Consider the following 19,009-nt stretch of genomic DNA (forward strand, 5'->3'; position numbering starts at 1 on the left):
ATACTTATAAAGGTAGGGGGGATAAAATGGCCACTCACCTGGGAGCGTAGCATGTCACGTTCACAGTTGGCATTGCTGAGGTCCTGGAGCAGAGTGTCTACCTGTACAGCCAGCTGGTCACTGACCTTACTCCCCTCTGCCTGCTCTCGTTCTCCATCCCCTGCTCCAGTCTGACAGGCCAGGTGGCATTGCTCTCTCTTCACAGCGGCCTGGGAATGCTCCTGCATGCTGCCCTCCAGGTCATGGAGCTGGCAGGTCAACTTGTGGACCTGTTCCTTGAACTGGTCCCTCTCATGGGCTGCAGCCTGCATGAGCTCCAGCAGCTGATCTTGCTGCTCCTGTGCTTCTGACAGGTTACGGAAGTCAATCCGAGGAAGGTCTGATGGGTCTGGGACAGATGGGCCAGCAGAGAATGGGCCTGCAGAGGATGGGCCAGCAGAGGATGGGCCTGGTGTGGATGGGCCTGGTGTGGATGGGGCTGCAGAGGACGGGCCTGCAGAGGACGGGCCTGGTGTGGAGGGGCCTGGTGTGGAGGGGCCTGGTGTGGAGGGGCCTGGTGTGGAGGGGCCTGGTGTAGAGGGGCCTGCAGAGGATGGGCCTGCAGAGGATGGGCCTGGTTCTGTTCTCTTCCTATCTCTTTCCTCCTTCTTCTTGTTGTCCTCTTCTTTGTTCTTCACTTTTGTCCAGTTCTCTATTCTCTCCTTCTCCTTCTCCTTTTCCACTTCCTCCTTTTTCTTTCGCTCCTCCTCCTCTTCATCCTTCACTTCACCCCGTATGTCTGTCTGGGTGGTGATGCTCATCTGCTCTGAGGAAGGTGGTAGAGGGGAGAGGTTGGTCGCTGCGGTTCCCGTCTCCACAGAGCTTGTTCCTATGCCATTGGTCCTAACGTTGCCAGTGCCAGAAGGTGTTTCCACAGCCCTACTCTCTGACTTGACCTTGGCCATGTCAAAGGTTGCCTTCTTTGGAATAGGGGTGCTGTTGGTCTCCAAGATAACAATGTCATCGTCATCCGTGATCTCATCATCGTCATCGTCAATCGGGATGATGACTGATGGGGATGACACATTCGTCTCTGCTGCCGTTGATGCGGATCCCATAGAGGTGTTTTGGTGGAAACCGTTCACCCTGGGTCTTTTGGTGTCCCTTTCAGAGGTCATGGCCAATGTTCTCTTCATTCTACAGAGGATACGGGGGCTTATTATGCACCATTAAACAAATAACAATGATTATTGACAGAATTTCTCTCTCCCTTGTGGCAAGGATATATAGTACAAACACTATGGGAGAGAGACAGAACGAGAGAGAGCATACAAGAGAAGAGAGACTACCACTCAGACAGTGGCCATACCTTGAAGGTGTTGAAGGGGCTGGAGGGGTTGAAAGAGAGCACACGCTAGAGATGATGGGCATGTGGTTGGAGGAAGGGCTGGTCCCTATGAAGTGAGAGATACATTTATATCAACACCTACATTATCAAAAACATCCCCATCAACATAACATACGCAGTTCACAGTAGACGTACCTGATTGAGTGAGGGGAGAGATCCTGAGAGGAGATGATCTGGGCCTAGCACTGAGTGGTGATGCTGTGGTAGCCCTAGTGCTCAGTGGTGCCTTCACATTAACTCTGACTGTGGGGGGAGCAGAAGCTGGAGACATCTGTACAGCTGTCCTGAAGCTCTACAAATGACAGAGGAGAGGAAGGACATGAGTAGGAAGACTGTATTGGCTGTTTTTATTCAACTAGCTAGTCCTCCTCGCCTCTGTACTAGGTGCTGCTATATGACATATCTAGACCCACCGATGTCTTTATAAGCTGCAGTTTCAGGTCCTCCTGTTGGCGCCTCAGAGCTTCGTTCTGCCGAGCCAGCGCTGCAATCCGCATCCGCTCTGCCTTCTTCTGCTCATCTTCATACTGACACACACACACACACACACACACACACACACACACACACACACACACACACACACCAGGGTAGTTTGGGCAGGGTACACAAAATATAAGGTAGAACAAATCCTGTGTAGGCATGAACCAGGGTGTGACACATACATAGACAGGCAGACAGACACACACAGAAAAAGCTAACCTGTTGTCGTTTCCACTCCTGCTGCATTTTGGTGTTCCTTTCACTGTGAAATAGAGCACAGTTTCATTTGATTGAAAATGAAAAGCCATAATTGCATTAATCTCACCTGCTGACATCATACACATTCTATGGAATCGCCTATCAGGTCTGAAATGATTGGCACCCTTGATAAAGATGAGCAAAAGGTTTTCAATGGGGTTCAAGTCAGGAGACTGATTTTGTCTTCAATTAACAATTTCTCGATTTTGATGTGTGCTTGTATTGTCTTGCTGGAAGTTGCAATTGCGACCTCCAAGTTTCAGCCTCCATGGGGAGGAAACCAGGTTTTTGGCTAAAATGTCCTGGTATTTGGTAAAGTTAATGATGCTGTTGACCTTAACAAGGGCCCCAGGACCAGTGGAAGCAAAATAGCACCATAACATTTACATTTTAGTCAAGATCCACCACCATATTTTACAGTAGGTATGAGGTTATTTTCTGCACATGCATCCTTATTTTGTCGCCAAACCCACCACTGACTGGTGTGCATGCCCAAAGAGCTCTGTCATCTGACCATAGCTCCGGTTCCAATCCAAGTGGCAACGCTGTTTATCAAACTCTAGGCATGTACATTTGTTTGTTGCTCTCAATAAAGGCTTTTTCTTGCAACCATTCCAAAGAGCCTATTGGCATGGAGGTGGCGTCTAATTGTAGATTTGGAGATGTGGTGACCCGGTAATGTGACAATGTTTTGTAACTCTCCTACTTTGGCCCTTTTATTTGCCTCCTGAACCATCTTCCTCACTGTGCGTGGGGACAAGATACACGTGTCCAATACTAGGCAAGCTTACCACTCTTCCAACGGTTTTAAACTTCTAAATTGTTGCCCTAATAGGTAGTATGTATTTTTTTTGCCATTGCCAGATTTATGAAGGTCAACAACCATGTCTCTTTACGTTTGTGAGTTATTTTCCTTTTCCCATTGTGATGGATGACAGGGAATTTACATGCATGTCACCTAATGTTTATACCCCAGTGAAACAGGAAGCCACGAAAGGCCACAATACAGTTCCTTAAACTGAGATGAATTTACAAAAGTAAACTGAATTAAGAATTTTTATGAGTACAAATACACTGCTCAAAAAAATAAAAGGGAACACTTAAACAACACAATGTAACTCCAAGTCAATCACACTTCTGTGAAATCAAACTGTCCACTTAGGAAGCAACACTGATTGACAATACATTTCACATGCTGTTGTGTGAATGGAATAGACAACAGGTGGAAATTATAGGCAATTAGCAAGACACCCCAATAAAGGAGTGGTTCTGCAGGTGGTGACCACAGACCACTTCTCAGTTCCTATGCTTCCTGGCTGATGTTTTGTTCATTTTTGAATGCTGGCGGTGCTTTCACTCTAGTTGTAGCATGGGACGGAGTCTACAACCCACACAAGTGGCTCAGGTAGTGCAGCTCATCCAGGATGGAACATCAATGCGAGCTGTGGCAAGAAGGTTTGCTGTGTCTGTCAGCGTAGTGTCCAGAGCATGGAGGCGCTACCAGGAGACAGGCCAGTACATCAGGAGACGTGGAGGAGGCCGTAGGAGGGCAACAACCCAGCAGCAGGACCGCTACCTCCGCCTTTAAGGAGCACTGCCAGAGCCCTGCAAAATGACCTCCAGCAGGCCACAAATGTGCATGTGTCTGCTCAAACAGTCAGAAAAAGACTCCATGAGGGTGGTATGAGGGCCCGACGTCCACAGGTGGGGGTTGTGCTTACAGCCCAACACTGTGCAGGACGTTTGGCATTTGCCAGAGAACACCAAGATTGGCAAATTCACCACTGGCGCCCTGTGCTCACCACAGATGAAAGCAAGTTTACACTGAGCACATGTGACAGACGTGACAGAGTCTGGAGACGCCGTGGAGAACGTTCTGCTGCCTGCAGTATCCTCCAGCATGACCGGTTTGGCGGTGGGTCAGTCATGGTGTGGGGTGGCATTTCTTTGGGGGGCCGCACAGCCCTCCATGTGCTCGCCAGAGATAGCCTGACTGTCATTAGGTACCGAGATGAGATTCTCAGACCCCTTGTGAGACCATATGCTGGTGCGGTTGGCCCTGGGTTCCTCCTCTGGGAGGAGATCCCTCAGGAGACCATCCGCCACCTCATCAGGAGCATGCTCAGGCATTGTAGGGAGGTCATACAGGCACGTGGAGGCCACACACACTACTGAGCCTCATTTTGACTTGTTTTAAGGACATTACATCAAAGTTGGATCAGCTTGTAGTGTGGTTTTCCACTTTAATTTTGAGTGTGACTCCAAATCCAGACCTCCATGGGTTGATACATTTGATTTCCATTGTTAATTTTTGTGTGATTTTGTCAGCACATTCAACTATGTAAAGAAAAAAGTATTTAATAAGAATATTTCATTCATTCAGATCTAGGATGTGTTATTTTAGTGTTCCCTTTATTTTTTTGAGCAGTGTACTTTTGACATTCTTTTTTAGAACAAAATATTATTTGTTAAACAAAATCTCTTTCTCTAAGCAATGTATATGAAATAATAAAACAATATAGCACAGTATTTTTAATTATTGTATACATAATTGTTTGTTAATCTTTATCAAGGGTGCCAATAATGGACCTGACTGTACAACGTCAACTCCTTGCCTACTGTGTTGCAAAATGAAGTGAGAACTTGCACATTAATCTGTCAAGTCAACAGTCAGGTGTAATTGCTGAAGCAGTTGCAAAACATTTGTCCCCCACTTTAAATCTTCGACATACTTATTATTTTGCACGCTACTCCTCTTTTATACTTTTTAAATTAAGATTTTTGTCCTTATTTTTGTCCTCCATCCACTTTCATGGGATTTCCTCAACATTCTAAAAGGTCCCAGTGTGACACCACTTAACATTCCATTCACTGTAAATGCAAAAAAGCAAATTGCCACAAATTAGCTACTTCTCTGCTTTTCAAATCTGAAATCGGAACAATAATATATTCTACCGATCAATCAATATAGTGGTTTTACTAACCGTGCCAAAGATGTATAAACAACTGACATTTTAAACATTTTCCCAACAAGTTAGAGGGCATGACTTCTTGGTCTACAGATCAGATTGATCTGTTACCAATCAAAAAGGACAATTGTTTGAGTAACAGCAACAACTACTTTGTCTGAACTTTTACAAACTGACATTTTAATTAAAAGTTACAGCTGTTTAAAGTGACAAAAAGTAGCTAGCTAACGTCAGCTTACAGCTCTCTCGTGTCATCATTGAGCAGCCCAAACGGAGCAGTTACTACGGATACTCACAGTGCATGGGGCAGCACTGGGAGCTAGGGACAGACAGACCATCAGCTATAGATACTAACGAAGGAAGTTACTGTATTTCTAATTTCGGGTTAGGCAATCAAGCCTGGGTAGGGCTTGCACTAAAAAGTCATGCCCATGCAGGGCTCTAGATAGAACGTAGCACTGGTTGCATTAGCCCAGGGCTTCGGGATACAGGTGTGAATCACAACATGTGTCCACACACACACTTTATTTTTGCTTGATTGAGCTTGCCTGGCTTAATGGAATAATAGAATAGTCCCAAAATTGCAAACCCTGGCCATCTGACACTCCAGGCAGGCTAGAGAAAACTCTCAAAGTACAGTATTTGAACATACAGTATTTGACAGACTTTTCTTTCCAAACAGGTCTGAAGGAAAAGTCACACAATCTTCTGTGTCCCTGTCCGATTACGTAAATCAGACAAAATCATGTCATGAACATTTCCTGCAAATTCTATCAATTTGCTTTGTTTATAACTCAAAGTAGATTGAAATTGAACTAGTGACTCGACTTGTGTATCCCCCTGGGGGTAGAGGAGCTATGAGAGAATGGGTGCCCTTATCCTGTCAGTGGGTCCCTCTTCCCACTGATCCCGATTCAGCCCAGAGAGAACTTCAAGAAAAACCTGCTGTTGTCCAAACCGTTGTGATAAAATTTTAATTTAAAACTGCAATCCCTCCTTGTCTTCTGTACTCTATTATCACATTTTCCATATACTGTGGTATTCTAAAAGTGTAGTAGTGAGAGTGTAGTTATTTCTGATAAAATGTGTGATCCGATTGCCCCACAATCCAATGTATTAAGGTTGACACACTACATGACCAAAAGTATGTGGACAGAGTAATGACGTTGGGCCCGGGAACTGCTATCGCCGGGCTCCCCTGCCCCAGGCGGATCGCCGGGCTCCCCTGCCTCAAACAATCTGTCAGGTTCCCGCGCCCCAGCTGGCGTGACAGGTTCTTGCACATCAGCAGGGGTGCCGGTCCGCTCCTGAACCCCGGGTTCGTCCCCTTTGACAGCGTCCTGCAGCTGGAGCCACGCGTCGGAGGGGGTACTGTCACGTATACTCCCTCTCTGGCCTCTAGGTCATCAGGCTGCTGATTATCCCGCACACCTGTCACAATCATCTCGCGCTCCTGCGCCTCATGACTCTCACCTGGATGGACTCCTTCACCTCCTTGATTATCTTCCCTATATCTGTCACTCCCCTTGGTTCTTTCCTCAGGTGTTATTGACTTTGATTTCATGTCGGTGCGTTGTTAGAATTACGTGTTTGTTTCATTTATTTAAACACCCACTCCCTGAACTTGCTTCCCGCTATCATCCAGAAGGCGAGGTCAGTACAGGTGCATCAAAGCAGGGACCGGGAGACTGAAAAACAGCTTCTATCATAAGGCCATCAGACTGTTAAACAGCCACCACTAACATTGAGTGGCTGCTGCCAACACACTGACTCAACTCCAGCCACTTTAATAGTGGAAATTGATGTAAAAATATATCACCAGCCACTTTAAACAATGCTACTTAATATAATGTTTACGTACCCTACATTTTTCATCTCATATGTATATGTATATAGTGTACTCTATATTATCTTTATGTAATACAAGTATCACTAGCCACTTTGTTTACATACCCTACATTACTCATCTCATATGTATGTACTGTACTCGATACCATCTACTGCATCTTGCCTATGCCATTCTGTACCATCACTCATTCATATATCTTTATGTACATATTCTTTATCCCTAAACACTTGTGTGTATAAGGTAGTAGTTTTGGAATTGTTAGCTAGATTACTCGTTGGTTATTACTGCATTGTCGGAACTAGAAGCACAAGCATTTCGCTACACTCGCATTAACATCTGCTAACCATGTGTATGTGACAAATAAATTCGATTTGATTTGACTCTCAGCACACTCTTTACAGACAGACATTTTTGTGATCTAACTGCCCCACAATCATAATTAAATCAGGTTGATAAAGTAGTCTATCAAAGTAACCAGACCAATTATATTACTAAATGTAACTGACTATATGTAACTGCGTTGCTTCTAATAGTAGATAAATGTTTTTTTTTTACTTCTTCCACTACCACAAAAATCATTTTAAAAGAGAAAGCAAGCCCCACAACTTTACTTCATGTAAAGCTACCATCTAGTTATAATTATATTTCTTCCATCCACTCTAGAGCTTAAGCGATTTAAGTTATGAATACGAAACAAACTTCTAAAACCTACAGACTGCCCCAATTTATATTGCTTGAGAATATTTTTTGATTGCATTTATACTTTTTGTACTACAACAACATTTAAATGAGCTCTCAATACTTTTTAATGCCAAAAAGGCCCATAGGCTTGAATGCAAAAAAAATCTCCTTTTACCGTTTAAGCTATCAACTCCAAACCAATGTTCACACGTGCAGAATTACCTAAAATTCAGAATTTCAATACCATATATACTTTTTGAACTATAAGCATTTTAATTGTTAATAAAAAAGCTTGAATGGGAAGTATTTGAATTCGCCACTGCTCATTCACCGTTTAAAGGGTAGGTAGTAGAAACATAACCACATGTAACATATGGTTTTGCATTAGTATACACATCAAAAGTCCCAACGCAAAGTTACCTCAACTTGAAAAATGGAAAGTATTACATAAAACCAAATCAGAATTCCTTAGAATGTCAAATTAATGTCGGAAATTAAAACAAATCGTTTGAACTCATGACTACTGATTTAAATGTAATTTCTTGTTACAAATCAGCTTGTATGGTTGTTAGCCCTACCAGCCTGCTAACGTTACATTAGCACTGTGTGCGTCAGCTAGTTGTTATCAACCCCTAGTTACAGCTAAGTTTTGAAATACATAACAGCATTGAACCAGTTATCAAATAATGTCACCGGTATACGCAGATCCTTTGTCTGCACTTCCCACGGAATTTGAACCGATTCCAGAGGCCGACCCAAAACAACGCCGCTGGAGGAGAGGGTGCCAGAGCAGGTTTCTAGTGAGGCTACACCACCCAGAGTATATTACTCGCTAACGTCCAGTCCCTAGTAGACGAAATCAAGGCAAGAGTTGCTTTCCAAAAAGATATCCGGGATTGTAACATACTCTGTTTCACGGAGACATGGCTAGCTGGGGACATGCTGTCGGAGTCGGCACAGCCAATAGGATTTTCAGTGCATCGCACCGACAGGAATTAACATCTCTCTGGTAAGAAGGGCGGAGGTGTACGTTTCATGAATAATGTCTCATGGTGTAATTGTAACACACAGAAAAGTCCTTTTGTTCACCTGACCTAAAAATCCTCACAAGCAAATGCCAACCGTATTATCTCCCAAGAGAACTCTCCTAGGATATCGTTACAGCCGTGTATATCTCCCCTCAAGCGGATACTAAGACGACCATCAAGGAACTTCACTGGACTTTATGCAAATTGGAAACCATATATCCCGAGGATGCATTTATTGTAGCTGGGATTTTAACAAAGCTAATTTGAGAACAAGGCTACCTAAATTCAAATCAACATATCAATTGCAGTACACGAGTGAATAACACGCTCGACCATTGCTACCCTAACTTCCGCGATGCATACAAGGCCCTCCCCCGCCCTCCTTTTGGCAAATCCGACCATGACTCCATCTTGTTGCTCCCCTCCTATAGACAGAAACTAAAACAGGAAGCGCCTGTGCTTAGGTCTATCCAACGCTGGTCTGACCAATCGGATTCCACGCTTCAAGAATGCTTCGATCTCGTGGACGGGGATATGTTCCGGGTAGCCTCAGACAATAACATTGATGTATACGCTGACTCGGTGAGTGAGTTTATAAGGAAGTGTATTGGAGATGTTCTACCCACTGTGACCATTAAAACCTAAAACCGTGGATGGATGGCGGCATTCGCGCAAAACTGAAAGCACATACCACCGCATTTAATCATGGCAAGGCGACTGGAAACACAGCCGAATAAAAACAGTGTAGTCCTTCTGTAGCTCAGTTGGTAGAGCATGGCGCTTGTAATGCCAGGGTAGTGGGTTCGATTCCCGGGACCACCCATACGTAGAATGTATGCACACATGACTGTAAGTCGCTTTGGATAAAAGCGTCTGCTAAATGGCATATATTATTATTATATTATAGTGTAGTTATTCCCTCCGCAAGGCAATCAAACAAGAAAAGCGTCTGTATAGAGACAAAGTGGAGTCGCAATTCAACGGCTCAAACACGAGCCGTATGTGGCAGGGTCTACAGACAATCACGGACTACAGAAAGAAAACCAGCCCCGTCCCGGACATCGACGTCTCGCTTCCAGACAAATTAATCAACTTATTTAGTGCGCTTTTGTAACGGATGTGAAACGGCTAGCTTAGTTAGCGGTGTGCGCTAAATAGCGTTTCAATCGGTTACGTCACTTGCTCTGAGACCTTGAAGTAGTAGTTCCCCTTGCTCTGCAAGGGCTGCGGCTTTTGTGGAGCGATGGGTAGCGATGCTTCGAGGGGGACTGTTGTCGATGTGTGCAGAGGGTCCCTGGTTCGCGCCCAGGTATGGGCGAGGGGACATTTAAAATTATACTGTTACACTTTGAGAACAACACAGTGCCACCTACGCAGCCCGCTACCAAAGACTGGGGGCTCTCCTTCTCCGTGACCAACGTGAGTAAAACATGTAAAAGTGTTAACCCTCGCAGGCTGCCAGCCCAGACGGCATCCGTAGCCGCGTCCTCAGGGCATGCGCAGACCAGGTGACTGGCGTGTTTACGGACATATTCAATCCCTGTTTCCAAGAAAGCTAATGTAACTGAACTAAATGACTATCACCCTGTAGCACTCACTTCTGTCATCATGAAGTACTTTGAGAGACTAGTCAAGGATCATATCACCTCCACCCGAACTGTCACCCGAGATCCACTCCAATTTGCTTACTGCCCCAATAGGTCCACAGACAATGCAATCACCATCACACTGCCCTATCCCACCTGGACAAGAGGAATACCTATGTTCATTGACTATAGCTCAGCATCCAACACCATAGTACCCCACCCCGTGCAATTGGGTCCTTGACTTCCTGACGGGCCGTCCCCAGGTGGTGAAGGTAAGAAACAACAACTCCACTCTGCTGATCCTCCACACTGGAGCCTCACAAGGGTGCGTTCTCAGCTCCCACCTGTACTCCCTGTTCAACCATGACTGCGTGGCCAGGCACGGGTCCAACTCAATCATAAAGTTTGTAGACACTACAATGGTAGGCTTTATTACCAATAACGACGAGACAGCCTACATTGAGGTAAGGGCGGTCGGAGTGTGTTGCCAGGAAAATAACTTGTCACTCAATGTCAGCAAAACAAGAGATTATCGTGGACTTCAGTAAACAGCAGAGGGAGCACCCCCATATCCACAGACGGTACAATCGTGGAGAAGGTGGAACGTTTTAAGTTCCTCTGTGTACATTTCACAGACAAACTGAAATGGTCCACCCACACAAACATTGTGGTGAAGAAGGCGCAGCAGCTCCTCTTCAATCTCAGGAGGCTGAAAAAATGTGGCTTGTCACCAAAAAAAAAAACGCACTAACGTTTACAGGTGCACAATTGAGAGCATCCTGTCGGGCTGTATCACCGCCTGGTACAGCAACTGCACAGTCCACAACCGCAGGGCTCTCCAGGGGGTGGTGCGGTCTGCACAACGCATAACCGGGGGCAAACTACCTGCCCTCCAAGACACCTACAACACACGATGTAACAGAAAGGCCAAAAAGATCATCGAGAACAATAACCACCGGAGCCACTGCCTGTTCACCCCACTACCATCCTGAAGGTGAGGTCAGTACAGGTGCATCAAAGCTGGGACAGAGACTGAAAAACAGCTTCTATCTCAAGGCCATCAGATTGTTAAACATCCACCACTATCACAGAGAGGCGGTTGCCTACCTAGACTTGCTATTACCTGCGTCCAGCAAAACATTTGGTAGAATTAAAATGTTTTGAACTAGAATAAATGGCCTGGCAACTACCAAATATTACTGTGGTGGGAAAACTCGCAGCATAATAAAAACACAAGCAACTTGTGCCACGAACCAGCATGGGAAATATGGTGCCATTATTTTGCTTCCATCAACAACTCACACAAAGCACTGTTGTCAATCTAACCGCATTTTGCAGAAGGCCTAATGTTGGTTTTTCACTCCATGCATAGACAAAATAATGATGCATGTTTCAGCCTTAAGGTCAATTATCTGCAAATAGCCTAGATATACAGTTATGCATTGAAAATATCTTTAGATGCATTATTAATTGTTCATTATAAACTGGTTGGTTCGAGCCCTGAATGCTGATTGGCTGACAGCCGTGGTATATCAGAACGTATACCACGGGTAAGACAAAACATTTTATTTATTTTTAAACTGCTCTAATTACCATGGTAACCAGTTTATAATAGCAATAAGGCACCCTTAGCAGCTAAGGGCTGCATCCAAGCACGCCGCATTGCATCATACATAAGAACAGCCCTTAGTCGTGGTATATTGGCCATATACCACTCCCCCTCGTGCCTTATTGCTTAAGTATATGGTAGATGGTTGGGTTCTCACTGTTGCTTGTAGGTTTTCTGGTATGAAGGTTGGTCATCATCGGAGTCTTCAGGCTCTTCCTCTACCATGCAGCTCCTGGAAAGGCAGGCGATAATGAATGCCTATATACTGCCGCGGTAACGTCAACACACACAGGTACACACACAAATACATAAACTCCGGTCAGCAAGTAGACATGCGCACAAACAAAGACCGAGGGGGCCCAAAGGCAGGGGGAGTGGGGGTCACACAACATGTTACAACACTTTATAAACATGTTAATTTAATCTAGGTGGGTTCGGGACACACCTGAATTGGGGGTCGGGATTCATGTGGCAGAACCACTTCTCTGGGAGCAGTCTGCAATCAATCCCATCTGGCAGCTTCCTCCAGCGCAGGCAGGTGTCACATTGCACCCAGTTCTGGTCCGGGCGCTTCCTATGGGGGTAGAGGTACGCAGAGGAACAAGTTAGAGGAGGGATGGAGACACAGAGGAAAGGAGAAAGGAAGATGGAGGAGTGTTTTACTTACATGGTGTCTTCCACTGGTACGGTGCTGTTAGGATCTTCTTTGTCTCTTTTAAAGCGGATCTCTTTCCAGTAGTCCTCCAGCTTAACCCCTAAGTTGTTGATGGTTTTCCTGCACAAAGAAAATAAGAAATAAACTATGACAGTTCAAGTAGTGCCACTTTATCCAGCTAAATTATTAAAAGTACACCATCTTTAAAGTATGTGGGCAGATGGCCGCAAAACAGTCCGATTGTTTTGTTTCATTGAATGGAAAAGGGTTCTTCAGGAAGTGTTCTTGAAGGGAGCACTCTCTTCTTCACCTCTATGCGGTAAGAGTCCTTACCTGTATTTGTCGGTATTGTCAAAATCTTGCTTGTTGTGGGTGGGCTCCAGAAAGTTACACTCGATAACCCCAATGACCCCGAGACCTTGGATGTTGGCCTGAAGGGGGTAGAGGTGGTTATGAGTCAGTGATGGAGGACATAACATCCGATTACCACAATGGATGGCAATAATTTTTCTTATGCACAATCCACACGGCCAAACATACAAAAACACTATTTTACCTTGAGTTGAACGCCCACTCGCTCATAAGGTTTTATAAGGCGGTTCTTGTGGTACATCATGATGCCGTATTGGTCTTTGCTCTTGGTGTTGTACCCAAACGTGATGGGAATACGTCTGTTCTGGTACAGGACTTAAGGCCTCAAACAGGAAGGAGAGAAGATGACATATCCTCTTCCCTTTGTGAAAAAGACCATATTGTATCACTGTGTTGAACATGAAAATCTAGCTATGGAATGTATTGAACTAATATTAGTTAAACATAGGTAAGTGATTATTATCGCAAGCTTATAAAAGTATTGTGTCTATGGCAGTGGCTGATGGTATTTCTTGTATGTAGAGTACCCATATTTTCCTATTTCTATTTTGCCTCCAAAAGAAAACAAAATGAGTGTCTGGAGGATGTGACAACACGAACGCACAGGAAAACACAAACACGGACACACACAGGAAAGCCATCCACAGAGGCTCCTGCGTGGGGTAGGATACCACAAAGTTGGGCTTGTAATAGTCCTTAGCGATGTATGCCAGGCTCTTGGAGATGAGCTCAGTCTTCACTTTCTGCCCTCGAATGACGATCTGCATACGCGGCTTCAGGTACAGAATACTGCAGTATGCCTGAGCACACAAACAGCACATTGAGAGAATACAATAAACAGTCAAAATACAACACTACAAAAATGGGAAATAAAATTTCACACATACAAATGATAATGCACATGTCCAGTGTTTACAAACTCTGTCCTGGGGACCCCAAGGGTTACAAACTCTGTCCTGGGGACCCCAAGGGTTACAAACTCTGTCCTGGGGACCCCAAGGGTTACAAACTCTGTCCTGGGGACCCCAAGGGTTACAAACTCTGTCCTGGGGACCCCAAGGGTTACAAACTCTGTCCTGGGGACCCCAAGGGTTACAAACTCTGTCCTGGGGACCCCAAGGGTTGCAAACTCTGTCCTGGGGACCCCAAGGGTTACAAACTCTGTCCTGGGGACCCCAAGGGTTGCAAACTCTGTCCTGGGGACCCCAAGGGTTGCAAACTCTGTCCTGGGGACCCCAAGGGTTGCAAACTCTGTCCTGGGGACCCCAAGGGTTGCAAACTCTGTCCTGGGGACCCCAAGGGTTGCAAACTCTGTCCTGGGGACCCCAAGGGTTGCAAACTCTGTCCTGGGGACCCCAAGGGTTGCAAACTCTGTCCTGGGGACCCCAAGGGTTGCAAACTCTGTCCTGGGGACCCCAAGGGTTGCAAACTCTGTCCTGGGGACCCCAAGGGTTGCAAACTCTGTCCTGGGGACCCCAAGGGTTGCAAACTCTGTCCTGGGGACCCCAAGGGTTGCAAATGTTGGTTTTTGCCCAAGCTTTACACAGCTGATTCAAATAATCAACTGATCATCAAGCTTCGATTATTTTAAAATCAGCTGTGTAGTGCTAGGCAAAACCGAGTTTGGAAAACACTGCACTAGTCAAAGGATAAAGTATTTGAATCTAGCTAAAGCTACACTCTGTCGTGAGAAATGCTGTATGGAATGTCAATATACTAATACTCACACGTAGCGAGTAGTAACTCTCTGGTTTTGTGAGCAGCTCCGACCGCCTGTATTGCTCACTGGTGCTCTCCAACACATCCAACGGGATTCTGATGTCGTAACTGGATGTTGTGAAATCAAATTCTGTCTGTCCTGTTAATGTCCTGTGGACAAAAATAAACACTTACTGTATAGACTCCTACTCAACCGTTTTACATGCTCCATACTTCAAAAAGGGCCTCTGTGCCGAACCCTAATGGTGGAATTTTAGGTTTTGATTATGTTCAAGGAGAATCTGATGGCCGAGAGAGTGGCAATTCCAAAGGAGAAGTAACATTTGAAAGTAAATTCCACGTAGTGAAACTCAATAGTTGAGGGAGAAAGAAAGAGAGGAAAATGTCCTTATACGGACTGTGTAAGAGAGGAATACCCAGGTGTGTGTGTGTGTCTGACCTGCGTAGGCTCCAGATGATGATGCGTGTTCCTGAAGAGCCCATGGAGCAGGTGGAGTTGATGGCTTTGAGCTCTGTGAGCAGCTCGTTCTCCGTCTTAAAGAGAGAGTAATACAGGATGTCCTGCAGACTGGCCTTGTGCTTCTCATTCACACGGAGTGCAGAAGTCAAGGACAACACACACAGGGACAATACAACCGACAGACTATAAAATGACACCGTGTACAAGTACATCTATAGATCACCGTCCCACCTGTCCAAACTGTTTGAAGGTGATGACAGTTTAAGCACTATGACGTGTGTGTGTGTGCAGTGCGTATGTATAGTCTCTCTATAGAAGGATATACTGGTTGTGTGCAACGCGTTGGAAGGAGACAATGGGTACGATGATCTGCTCTGCTTTAATCTGTGCCAGGTAGCTCTGTGAGAGCATGCCTACATGCATGGTGTCTCCATCTAGAGACTTGGAGAACACGATGGCGTCTCGTCCCAGACGCATGGACCCCGACTTGAAACCGTTACCGTAGAGACCAATCGGGTGCTGGCCGTTTATGACTGTCTTGTCACTGTAACCGAAGCTGAGGAGGGAGAAAGATAGAGAAACATGGTGGTTTTCTATGTACATCAATCAGAAACGTGCATTCTTATAGCACAGCAGACATTCATTTGTTTTTTACTTGTCCCTGGTTTGTTCCGGGGACGTCCCTTAGGACGTTTTCTGAACATTTGTTTTTCCAGTTGTCAAGACATTACATGATGGTCCCATGGGAATGTTCTCTGGGAGGACTTCTGTAAATTCCCTGGGCGTCACGGAGGACCGAGTCAGGACGAGTCAGGACGTTTTCAGGACATTCACCAGTGTCATCAGGATGTCACGTGATGGTCCCGAAGGGGGTGTTCTCTGCAGGACTTTTATCTAACCTGATTCAACCTGCTAAAGTAGTGGTAATGGTTCAGAGAACTGTCCATACCTGAGCATCTTGTGCATCTTTTCATAGTCCAGCCCATTTCCATTGTCCATGAAGATGAGGCAGTCTTGGCCTTTGAACTGGGTCTTATCAATCCAGAACTGCTTGGCATTGACATCTGGATCATAGGCATTATCTGGGGAAAAGACATGGAAATAAAGGATTTGTAAGCAAAGAGGAATATGAACAGAATAAATCAGAAATTACATTTTTCCACAAATATAGATTTTTCCACTGTTACTTTACAAATAACGAATCTCTTGCATAGTGTTTGCCACTATAGTACACCACCCAAGCCATTTTCCCAATGCCAACACATCCACGCCAAACCAGCATAGGAGTACAAGCCAAATCACATTGCCATCTGTGTTGCTAATGCTGTGGAAAACTACCACACATCATCAGGGTTTTAGACACCCAATATAACATTAAGGCTGTGTAATGTAAAGTGTGATAGATATAATATGTCCTCCTTTGTTGCTTGTGCAACGCGGACCATTAGAACAGGCTGGCTTTGACAGCTGTCACAGAGGATGCAACCCCAGCCTCTGCTGTAGATGCAACATCCTCAAAACACTACTGGAACATTAGACTAACACAAACATGTGGTCTGGTCTCCCTCTCCCATCAACTACCTTCAAAATCACTCCCTCCCTCCATCCATCTCCTTTTCAAAATGTTCATCCCTTCCGCCATCTTTGTACTACTATCTTCTATTGTCTAGCTCCTCCGCTCTCCATTATTGTCTGGAGTAAGCTTGAATCCGAAGGCCTCTCCAAAGCCATACTGACGGGGTTGGGTTGGCAGTGTGTGCAGATGGGAAACACTAGGCTGATGAAAGATATTGCTATATCCTATGCCTTTGTTGCTCCAGGTACAAAGAGAGAGAAAGAGTGGGATTGGTTAGCAAAAGTGAGGGGTATTGAAGGAAATCAAGAATGTGAGATACTGCAACAGAGAAAGATGGAGAGATTGATGGTGATAGGAGGAAACTGTATCAGAGACATGCACAGAACTGTGATGGACATCTGAGACGGTATCTGGTGACAGGCTGAATACTAAACTGGGTTGGCAGACAAACTGCAGGCTGGCAGACTGCACTGCAGCAACAGAGACCTGCCTGAGAAACGGCTCACTGCCTGATAAGCAGGGCTCCAGAAGGCAACCATTTAGTTGACCCTATAACTATCTGTGCGAGTTACATTTTCAATTGGTTACACATTCTACCTGGTCACCTCAATCAACATGTCCTATTTTTGGGCCAGATAAAACATTGCCTTGGTTAAACAGTAAACTGCATTATACTCATGACTCCTTTAATGAAATGGTCTGCCCTCCTGCTGTGCCTGTTTCGCTGGGGCCACCTGCTGTAATGAGCAAGCCTCGCCCCGTGTGCCCTGAGAAATGCATTCTGATTGTATAACATTTCAAAATGTAACTGCAGAGAAAAAACAACCCTTGAAGCAACTACTGTTGTCCATGTTAAAGAGATGGACACGGGTATAGGTACTATTTGTTTTCTCATCTTTCTGTAGGTATTATTTGTATTTCTCAACTCTCAATGTTGAGCTCAAAGCACACAGTTATACAATGAAGATATTCTGAATGTGGAGCATGTGAAATGTGCATATGCCATGGCGAGTGCACTAGGCCTCATTGGAGATGAGTAGGTAGTAGTAGACCTATTACAAAAGTGTTTTTAGCACATTAAAATGTACTGTTTGATTAACATGGCTACTAGCAGTAGGTGTTACATTTATAGTTAGCAATCTAGCTAATGTGTTTACAGTTTCCACTTCCTACGGTGGTGAATGAGCATCAATTGAATTACGCCCATATCTATATGTAATATTAGTGCATAAAGATAACGGAAAAATAATCTCTATTGAACCCAAAAAACGGAAAATTCAGTAGCCCCATTTTGACAGTAAAAAAAATGCATGATAATCACTGGATTAGATTGCATGTCAAAATATCTTGTATCATGCATTCCTGCTTAGACATGTTAGATGTAACGTGTTTATTGAAAACGATCCCAGTAGTCTACTACACACTTCTAAATAAAGCAATGTGATTGACCTTACAATCCCTTCACAAGATGATCACTCCTATTATTTATATTGTGTGATGAATTTCTTTGGATGCTGCGCCCAAATCATGGGCTGGTACTATCAACTGTAAAAGTTTGTGGCACCAGTACCACCAGGTTAAAACATTACCCTGGAGCCCAGTGATAAGGCAAAGGGATTAATCATCATGGAGGCTGAAAGTGCGTGTGGAAAAAAGACCACCCCAGGGACAGGACTGCTGTGGGATAGGCTACAGGCCTAGCCCGAAGGATAAAGAGCCTTATCCAGCAGAGACTCTACTGTTGGCTAATTGTCAGAAACTATGGTAATATGGTTCAGAAAATATAAAAGGTCTAATCACAATGACGTCATTCGAAAGCAAATCAATGAGATGCAAAGAGAAGTGAGGAAGGTGAGCCGAGGAGGGAAGGGGACCTTGAACACCCATTAAGTTGTATTCCCAAACAGTCTAGGGTATCAGAGGCATTACGGAGTGTTGGCATTCCCTCTTTGTCTGACGCTCTCGGGTAGTTTGTGTGACAGAGCAGCCTAGCAGAGGGATTACGGAGTGTTGGTATTCCCTCTTTGTCTGACGCTCTTGGGTAGTTTGTGTGATAGAGCAGCCTAGCAGAGGGATTACGGAGTGTTGGCATTCCCTCTTTGTCTGACGCTCTTGGGTAGTTTGTGTGACAGAGCAGCCTAGCAGAGGGATTACGGAGTGTTGGTATTCCCTCTTTGTCTGACGCTCTTGGGTAGTTTGTGTGACAGAGCAGCCTAGCAGAGGGATTACGGAGTGTTGGTATTCCCTCTTTGTCTGACGCTCTTGGGTAGTTTGTGTGACAGAGCAGCCTAGCAGAGGGATTACGGAGTGTTGGTATTCCCTCTTTGTCTGACGCTCTTGGGTAGTTTGTGTGACAGAGTAGCCTAGCAGAGGGATT

General features: G+C 45.0%; 1 protein-coding gene across 1 annotated transcript in view; it reads right to left on the reverse strand.

Moving 5' to 3' along the window:
• The window catches only part of morc3a (MORC family CW-type zinc finger 3a), a 30,687-nt gene that overhangs the window by 5,524 nt on the left and 6,154 nt on the right, over nucleotides 1–19,009 (reverse strand). The window contains exons 3-17 of the mRNA XM_035749470.2: nucleotides 16,006–16,138; nucleotides 15,380–15,612; nucleotides 15,036–15,192; nucleotides 14,605–14,746; nucleotides 13,549–13,677; nucleotides 13,062–13,181; nucleotides 12,839–12,936; nucleotides 12,518–12,625; nucleotides 12,296–12,424; nucleotides 12,008–12,082; nucleotides 2,090–2,132; nucleotides 1,801–1,914; nucleotides 1,523–1,679; nucleotides 1,349–1,433; nucleotides 39–1,176 (exon numbers count right to left, since the gene is read on the reverse strand). Of these exons, the coding sequence (XP_035605363.1) occupies nucleotides 39–1,176; nucleotides 1,349–1,433; nucleotides 1,523–1,679; nucleotides 1,801–1,914; nucleotides 2,090–2,132; nucleotides 12,008–12,082; nucleotides 12,296–12,424; nucleotides 12,518–12,625; nucleotides 12,839–12,936; nucleotides 13,062–13,181; nucleotides 13,549–13,677; nucleotides 14,605–14,746; nucleotides 15,036–15,192; nucleotides 15,380–15,612; nucleotides 16,006–16,138 (2,861 nt within the window). The remainder of the gene's footprint in view (nucleotides 1–38; nucleotides 1,177–1,348; nucleotides 1,434–1,522; nucleotides 1,680–1,800; nucleotides 1,915–2,089; nucleotides 2,133–12,007; nucleotides 12,083–12,295; nucleotides 12,425–12,517; nucleotides 12,626–12,838; nucleotides 12,937–13,061; nucleotides 13,182–13,548; nucleotides 13,678–14,604; nucleotides 14,747–15,035; nucleotides 15,193–15,379; nucleotides 15,613–16,005; nucleotides 16,139–19,009) is intronic.

The sequence above is a fragment of the Oncorhynchus keta genome, chromosome 34, assembly GCF_023373465.1.
Source record: "Oncorhynchus keta strain PuntledgeMale-10-30-2019 chromosome 34, Oket_V2, whole genome shotgun sequence".
Classification (NCBI taxonomy): domain Eukaryota; kingdom Metazoa; phylum Chordata; class Actinopteri; order Salmoniformes; family Salmonidae; genus Oncorhynchus; species Oncorhynchus keta.